This window comes from Mirounga leonina, unplaced genomic scaffold (assembly GCF_011800145.1).
Source record: "Mirounga leonina isolate KUSES-001 unplaced genomic scaffold, KU_Mleo_1.0 Mir_507, whole genome shotgun sequence".
NCBI lineage: Eukaryota > Metazoa > Chordata > Mammalia > Carnivora > Phocidae > Mirounga > Mirounga leonina.
Window position 1 is genome coordinate 2,086,742 of NW_023270789.1, and position 8,594 is coordinate 2,095,335.

The 8,594-nt window shown below is 40.3% G+C and overlaps 2 protein-coding genes across 6 annotated transcripts in view; one reads left to right on the forward strand and one right to left on the reverse strand.

The window, feature by feature from the left end:
* The window catches only part of SPAG17 (sperm associated antigen 17), a 235,062-nt gene extending 228,983 nt beyond the window's left edge, over positions 1-6,079 (forward strand). For all 4 annotated transcript variants that reach the window (XM_034990189.1, XM_034990187.1, XM_034990186.1 and 1 more), the window contains one exon: positions 5,894-6,079. The gene's annotated coding sequence lies outside the window, so the exon portion shown is untranslated. The remainder of the gene's footprint in view (positions 1-5,893) is intronic.
* The window catches only part of WDR3 (WD repeat domain 3), a 32,808-nt gene that overhangs the window by 872 nt on the left and 23,342 nt on the right, over positions 1-8,594 (reverse strand). For both annotated transcript variants that reach the window (XM_034990191.1, XM_034990190.1), the window contains exons 18-26: positions 8,284-8,395; positions 8,008-8,142; positions 7,693-7,743; positions 6,444-6,509; positions 5,844-5,936; positions 5,362-5,409; positions 4,430-4,473; positions 2,646-2,774; positions 188-281 (exon numbers count right to left, since the gene is read on the reverse strand). In XM_034990191.1, coding sequence (XP_034846082.1) covers positions 188-281; positions 2,646-2,774; positions 4,430-4,473; positions 5,362-5,409; positions 5,844-5,936; positions 6,444-6,509; positions 7,693-7,743; positions 8,008-8,142; positions 8,284-8,395 — 772 coding nt within the window. The remainder of the gene's footprint in view (positions 1-187; positions 282-2,645; positions 2,775-4,429; positions 4,474-5,361; positions 5,410-5,843; positions 5,937-6,443; positions 6,510-7,692; positions 7,744-8,007; positions 8,143-8,283; positions 8,396-8,594) is intronic.

Below are 8,594 nucleotides of genomic sequence, written 5' to 3' on the forward strand. Positions count from 1 at the left end.
GGTCTTTCTGGTTTGGTTTTGTTTTCTTCTCTCTATTCCTACCAGCTCCAATGAAAATCTTCTCTCAAATACTGATATATGTCTGGTCAATACCACCAAAGACAAGGCACAGCTCCCTATGCTACTTCTAGGTCACACACACACTAGGATTCCCCCCTCGTTACTGTACTTCTACAGGGATACCTACCCGGACTTGGCTAACTTTTGAAATAGTTGTTTCCTTTAACTTTTCAATCACTGGCACAAGCATTTGGTTACTAGTGATCTGCCCGAAGTGAATTCTAATAAGAAAAACAAAACAGTCACATTACAAAGAGAGGTAGTGGTTCTGGCTCTGCTTACCCCTTCTAGAAAAGCAAATAGACAATATCAAAGTAAAACAAAACAAAACAAAACACAAGAGAAAAAGATTCATTTCACCATATCATTATGGCAGTATAGAAATGCTTCTGGCAAAAATAGCTAAAGATGTTTCTTCCCTGCTACTCAGTTTTATCTGTCAATTTTAACAGTACTATCGTAAAAGTTATGACACATTCAACTCATTTGCAAAGCTGGCTCTTTTCGCAGCCATCTACCATGTGGCCACAGACTCTGAAAATGGTATTTTTTTTTTTTTTAAGATTTTATTTATTTATTTGAGAGAGAGAGACACAGCGAGAGAGGGAACACAAGCAGGGGGAGTGGGAGAGGGAGAAGCAGGCTCCCCGCGGAGCAGGGAGTCCGATGCGGGACTCGATCCCAGGACCCCGGGACCATGACCTGAGCCAAAGGCAGTCGCTCAACCAACTGAGCCACCCAGACGCCCTGAAAATGGTATTTTATGGAAAGCTCAGAGAAATGAACTCTCTAAGAAATACTAACTCAACAAAGATTTATTTTTTATTTTTTATTTTTTTAAAGATTTTATTTATTTACATGACAGAGACAGCGAGAACAGGAATACAAGCAGGGGGAGTGGGAGAGGGAGAAGCAGGCTTCCCGCGGAGCAGGGAGCCCGATGCGGGGCTCGATCCCAGGACCCTGGGATCATGACCTGAGCCGAGGGCAGACGCTTAACGACTGAGCCACCCAGGCGCCCTCAACTCTTTTTTTTTTTTAAGATTTTATTTATTTGACAGAGAGAGACACGGTGAAAGAGGGAACACCAGCAGGGGGACTGGGAGAGGGAGAAGCAGGCTCCCCACGGAGCAGGGAGCCCGATGCGGGGCTCGATCCCGGGACCCTGGGATCATGACCTGAGCCGAGGGCAGACGCTTAACAACTGAGCCACCCAGGCGCCCTCAACAAAGGTTTATTAGTATTTCTAGTGAAGCCACAGCAAAAAAGAGTCCCTGATCAGAGAGTCAGACTCCGACCTAGAGTACCAAGATGATGTCCATGAACTTACGTTCCTCGGTACACATCCTCAAGCTCACCTGTGACCTGCCACAGCTACTTGTATGGGCCTCCCCATCAGTGACCCCTCTAATATGCCGGAAGCCCTCATGGTGTCTCACTTAGAATGAGTAACCCTGATTTCAATAGTACAGATGCCACAGCGGTAAGAAATTATTAGTAACATTGTTGAGTACCAACTGAAGGCCTCAGGACTTGCCCAGAATTATAAATATGGCAAAAGAATACTATAAACATATCACTGTTCTTCTTTTGCTACTATCCTGATGGAATAAAAGGAACAGAGGATTAAAAAGCATGAAAATAGGGCGCCTGGGTGGCTCAGATGGTTAAGCGTCTGCCTTCGGCTCAGGTCATGATCCTGGCATCCTGGGATCGAGTCCCGCATCGGGCTCCCTGCTCCTTGGGAGCCTGCTTCTCCCTCTGCCTCGCTCTCTGTCTGTCTCTCTGTCTCTCATGAATAAATAAATAAAATCTTAAAAAAAAAAAAAAAAAGAAGCATGAAAATAGATCGAGGCAAATTCCAATTCATGAAATATACCTGTTTGGGCCTTTTTTTTTAACTATTTGGTATTGGCTGATCAGTTTGTATTTTATCTTCATTAAGAGCATTTTAAAGAGTGTTCAATCTCTCTGTTTCTGTTCTCTGCTCTAACAGCTGAAGACTGAGGGGCAGAGAACAGGATTCAAGAAGAGTATATTCTTAAACTCTTATAAATATATTCTTCTCAATTACACACTAAGAGGAAATGTTCATATTTAAGAATAATCCAATAAGCATGTTTCTTCCTTCCCTCCCTGTATGCCCTTACTTTTCCATTTGTTTCTACAGAGACCTGAAAAGTAAAGGCACCATTCCTTACAATGCTGTTATGAGGACAAAACTAAATCATTTTGCTTACACAGTTAAAAAGACACAACAAATGAGGCCAATTGGCTATTCAGTAATGGGCTCTCAGCAAACAGACAAGGATCAGAGCTACTGCAACCCAGAGACCTATGCTGACGCAAGCATCCCTGAGCGATGCTCTGTCTTGTGACTTAAAGAGGTGGGCCATCACTCTCCTTGGGTAAGGACAAGACTGATTCCGCAGGATAACAATTTATGTCCCACAGCAGTGAAATCCTATAACTCTCTCAGTCTGAAACATCAGGTTTCTTAATCCCAGAGCATCGATACCATTAGTTCAAGTAGCACCAGAGCACTCAGGCGGAGCAGACACAGGATTCTTTGGAAAGGATGTTACCTGAGCAGAAAGAAGAGGCACCTACACAGAAGTTCAATATCAGAGCCCAGCTGGATGAATTCATTAAAGAGCTTAAGGATGTCCGGGACATAAGAAAAAGGTAGCACAAGCAGAGACTCTTCCAGTTCACTGAAGAAGAGAATAAGCATTAAAAATGTCACATTTCTCAACATGCTCAATTCTTAAATCTTTTACTATTTTTTTCCTCCTGCTTTTATATTTGAACAGATCTTACCCATTCAGAGTTAAATTAACTATTCATCTATATTCTGGATGGTTCCCTCTTTTCAATATTTTTTATATTTAATATTTTAACCTATTTGATGCATTCTGGTCCATGGCATGATAGGAGAATCTAACTTTTTTTTTTTTTTTTTTGGAGAAATTATTTCTCCAAAGTCTTTTGTTGAATATTCCATCTTTATATACTTCTTTTTGCCATACACTGAGACATATGAGACTCTGTTTCAGGGCTTTCAAGTCTGTTTTAATGACTGATTCTAACAACAATCCTGTAGTGTTTTAGTTTTGTGAATTTTATAGCTTTTTAATTTAGGAGGATAGCTCTCTCTTGTTTTCTTCTGGTTTGTTTTATTTTTCTTGACCTAGTTCTAGCATCATTTCATCAACTCCAATTCCAAATCTCAAGAGGTTTTCAACCGGGCTCACAAACCTATGAACTAATTAAAAAAAAAAACAAAAAACAAAACCTATATCTTTAGAACATAGAATCTTCCTTTCTAGGAATGCACAACACTTCCATTAATTTAAATTTTGATTTACATTTCTCCAGGGAAGTTTCAGATCCTCAGATAGTGTATTTATTTCTTGTTGTAAGGGACAGATTTAGAGATTAAGAAAAGTTATGCAAATAACTTTTAAGTAGGTAAAACTCATAAATAAAATCCAAGGGTAAATCACAAACAAGAAACATTATTTTAAAAATATATGACAAAAGATACAAAAATTCTTAAAACCAGTAAGAAACTACTGAACAGTATAAGAAAGGAAAAGTAACTAAAAATTCACAGAAAAAACACAAATGGCCAACAAATATAAAATGCTGTTTCACTAATAATTGAAAGAAATTAAAATAATATAATACCACCTTTTGCCTCTGAACCTGGCAAAAGAATTTGTTAAAGGCTGGTCAAAATCACTATAAACTTTCTGGAAAGTAATTCAGCAACACAAACCTTTAAAAAACTCATGCCCACTGATAGTTATTGTTATGCTATGACAAAGATTCCTATGTAAAGGTGTTCACTGAAGCAGTACTGATTAACAGCAAAAAAAAACAAAAGCAAATCCAATAGTAATTATCCATACAATGGATTGACATAATTCAACGAATGTATTTTTGAAGAATATTTGTAACTTGAGCAAATGCTCAGGAAGTATTCCGTGAAAAAGAAAAGGATATAAAATTATATACATAGAATTCCAATTGTGTATGTACACAGAAAATAAGCCAAAGGAAACACATAACCAAAAAAGGTTACCAGTTGGTACTTGTGACTGATGATGATCTCATTACCTATAATATAAAGTAGGGCTACCCTTCATTTGTCTCTAAAAGCATCTCCCTTCATACTTTAGGAGGAGCCTCCTAGTTCTGCTTCAGAAAGACATTATAATATACTATTTTCCACCAAAATGTTGACATAATTAAACCTATAAGGAAAATAACCATCAATTATAACTTCTATTTATCTCATGGTCAGACAAGAATTCGATAAATGCTGTTAGCTGACAAATTATAGTCACTGTACACTGGGACTTACCTCGACTTGATTCCTTTAAAAATCTCCAACACATAAGCTGAAGGCTATAAAGGAAGCAAATAACAGCCTTAGTGATACTCTAGGTTGGTTTCTACTGGAGATCTGTAATTCCCATCTAAAAACCAGGGATCCCACTCAGAGGAGAAACAGTGTTCTAGGATGGCAATATACATGCATGGGCTTAGAGTTTGTCCCATGTGGGTTCACAGTCCAGCTCCACCACTTCCCAACTCTGTTCCCTTCTATCCGTGAGTCAGGCTAATTTCCCATCTGTAAAATGAGGCTACACTGACTCACATGACCATGATGAATGACACATGTGAGTAAAGTACTAAGTAACTGGAGACTGCTACATAAGCATACATTTCTCTCTCTGTCCTCCTTCATCTGACTGGTTTACGTCAAGTTTTCCTCCAAAAACCTCAATTTCAAAGTTCATTTAGATGAAGAGAATCTTCAGAGGGCTTTGGATACTGAACATAAATAAGCACTAGAAAATAAGAGAATGCGGGACGTCTGGGTGGCTCAGTCGGCTAAGCGTCTGCTTTGGGCTCAGGTCATGATCCCAGAGTCCTGGGATGGAGTCCCGCATCGGGCTCCTTGCTCAGCGGGGAGCCTGCTTCTCCCTCCACCTCTCCCCCTGCTTGTGCTCTCTTGCTCTCTGACAAATAGATAAAATCTTAAAAAAAAAAAAAGGAAGAAAAGATGAGAATGCCAATCCAGTCCAACCAAAACAGATGACTTAGAAGTTACACTAAAATGGTCCTTTTGAAACGCTCAAAATCCTAGAGGACAGGAGAGAGTGTTAATGGCAAAGTTTTTCCCGATGCATCCAGCCTCACATCATTCCTCTGCACTTCCTCCTGTCCCTCTCTTGTCCCTGAAAGTAACCTTTGAGTAACCAAGGGGGAACTGGTAGACACTCTACTTACAGAGATATTGCCATAAGCCATGAGGATGGGGTTGATGGGAAGAGGAACCTGTGAAGAAATCATCAGATCAAGTCATCATAAAACAAGACAGTGTTTGTCACAGGCAGTGCGACAACAGTACAGTTTTGAAAGAATATACAAGAAATATCAGGCCTTTTAATTTCCATAGTGCTAATGTGTTCAGGCAATTCTAGAATTTCTAGAATTCATCTAGAAATCTGTAACGGTTGTGGTGCGTCCGAAACCCTGCAGGAGCAGTTTCTGCTCCATATGGTAAGCACCTCAGTCTGCAAATGTATTAAGACCCAGGTCCCCTCCTCACAGCCCCTCGACTCCTTCTTTCAAATATTTGAATTAGAAAAGACTCTATCACATTTATGTCATTTCCTGATCTGAGTCAGTAACTCCCACAGCAATGGTGTTCTTCTCAGGAATTCTATGGATACATGTTTCTCAGAGTGTAACTCCATGGACTATCTCACCTCTTTCCCTGCAGCTTTACAAATGGCTTTGTGTTCCTTCCTTTTTGCAGTCTCCTCTCGGTATAGCTCGACAGCCTCCATGATCCTCTCAGCCTACGTGGATGGTGACAAAGGAGAGAAGTCATCACCATGTGTCCCAGCATCCCGGGACCCTGCAACTGGAAGGCCTGACTAGAAAAGTACCAACTAGCTTGAATCGGTTTAATAAATGTGTGCCAGGAGAGTGCACACCAGCATGTGATGATGTCTCTGGTGTTTCTTTTTCTGTTTAATTTACAGGGAGGAGACGAAGCGTCTTGGGTTCAGGTGAGGTCATATGTATGTGCACACATGGAGTAGGGCAGCTCCCGGGACCTCTGAGGGGTGCTGCTTCCAAGGAGATCAAGCCTTCCTTTCTAGAAACCATGTGCCGATTCAACATGACTCCTGTCCTTGGTTATAAGGGAGGACCACAGAGGTTTTGAGCTCTATCTATGAATTTCATCAACTTTTTGCCATAAAAGGGCTACCTGGTTGATAAAAACTTTCACTAAAAAGTTGGGATCCTCCTTAAAAATGTACACATCTATAAATATAGATACAGAATATATATCAACTTACTGCTTTGACCGTTTCAATAGTTTTCTTTCCAGTAAAGTAATTGTCACCTTGAGTCTCTCCTGGAACCTGCCAGAAACAAAGAGATCCTTGACAATATTGTTGACAGGCACTAAAGAACCAATAAATTAATTTTATATCCAGAAAAGAGCAGTCATCACTATGTTATGATAATGCTATCATGGAGCTACCAACTACCATTAATGGAGTACTTAATAAGTGCCAGACACTATTAAGTATTTTATACTCATTATCATAAGAATATCCTACCCTCTATTATGCTAAGCGAAATAAGTCAATCAGAGAAAGACAAGTATCATATGATCTCACTGATATGAGGAATTTGGGAAACAAGACAGAGGATCATAGGGGAAGGGAGGAAAAAAATGAAACAAGATGAAACCAGAGAGGGAGACAAACCATAAGAGACTCTTAATCTCAGGAAACAAACTGAGGGCTGCTGGAGTGGAGGGAGGTGGGGGGGTGGCTAGGTGATAGACATTGGGGAGGGTATGTGCTATGGTGAGCGCTGTGAATTGTGTGAAACTGTTGAATCACAGATCTGTACCCCTGAAACAAATAATACATTATATGCTAAAAAAAAAAAAAGAAGATAGTAGGAAGGGAAAAATGAACGGGGGAAATTGGAGGGGGAGAAGAACCATGAGAGACTATGGACTCTGAGAAACAAACTGAGGGTTCTAGAGGGGAGGAGGGTGGGAGGATGGGTTAGCCTGGTGATGAGCATTAAGCAGAGCACGTACTGCATGGAGCACTGGGTGTTATATGAAAACAATGGATCGTGGATCACTACATCAAAAACTAATGAGGTAATGCATGGTGACTAATATAACATAATAAAATTAAATTAATTAAAAAAAAGAATTACTCATTAAAAAAAAAATGGAAAAAAAAGAAAAGAATACCCTACCCTCTAAAAGTATAAAGAGAATGCCCAATTTCTAAAATTTTTTTATTTTTATTTTTGTTCTATGATTCTCTGAAGCCTCCTTAAAAAAAGAAAAGCCAGAATGACAAACATCCAATACCAAATCTGGTCGGTCGTTTGTCCCACAAAATCAGGATATACAGTTGAATCAAACAGGACTACACAGATTGCTTTCCACATCAGCTGGTGATGACTCTGGCATCTGGCCCCAATTCTAATTCTATTAGAAATTCTTGAAATTAAAGTAAATTCCAATAAGATAATTACAGGGCTTAATCTCAGGGTCCCCCAGAATTTACTTACTACAGGTTGGTCTTCTTTGGCCACACTCTCCTCATATTCTGCTTCCCTTTGCTGCCAAGAGACAGATACAAATTAATCTGGAAGAAGAACCACGGTCTCTACATGAAGTGAAAGGAGACAGTAAAAAGCTGCGTCTTTCAAAATGCAACCCCCTAATGGCATCTCTGTCTCTGTGTGGCTCCTGAAATGGTTGATGGGGGTGTTGGAAACCTCTTCTGGAGGTGCCTGGACGTGCACTGGCTGAGGGGTGGCCACACTAGACAGAACCAGACACCCACCCACCAGCACATTCTGTAACCAAGCCTGAGTCCTTACCATCTCCCTTTCTTCCTCAAGAATAAGAGGCTCCCTTGTTCTCTCCCAAAGTCTCAGGGATTTGTCATGTGACGATGACACAACATAGTCTCCACTGGGGCTTATGGCCAAGCACCAGATTTCCTGGTGGTGCCCCTGGAGAAAGAAGACACAAAAAGAGAAACGCTGAGTAGGAACACCTTATTCCTTGGCCGAAACCTGCGCTGAGTGGAAGAGCAACACTTGATCTTAAAAGTAGTTCTGAATACTGAGCAAGCAAAGCAGGCAAGAGGTCACCTCCAGAGTCTGTATGTGTTCAAATTTGTCTGCATCCCACTGCTTAATCTTATGGTCCTTCCCAGCGGTGAAGAAGAGGTGGGACTTGGGCACAAACTGTAGGTACATCACACTGAAAAGTGAGAAAAGTGATCAAATGTCAAGCAATTCCACATTAGTGAAGAACCTCATGCACAGTTTTGAAGAGCTAGTTCTAGCATGCCTGGTTATTTATATTTTAGAATTTTATATTTATGACTGAATAGACGCAGACATTCAAGGGAAATGATACGTACAGGACTCAAAGGGACATCTTTTTTTTTTTTTTTTTT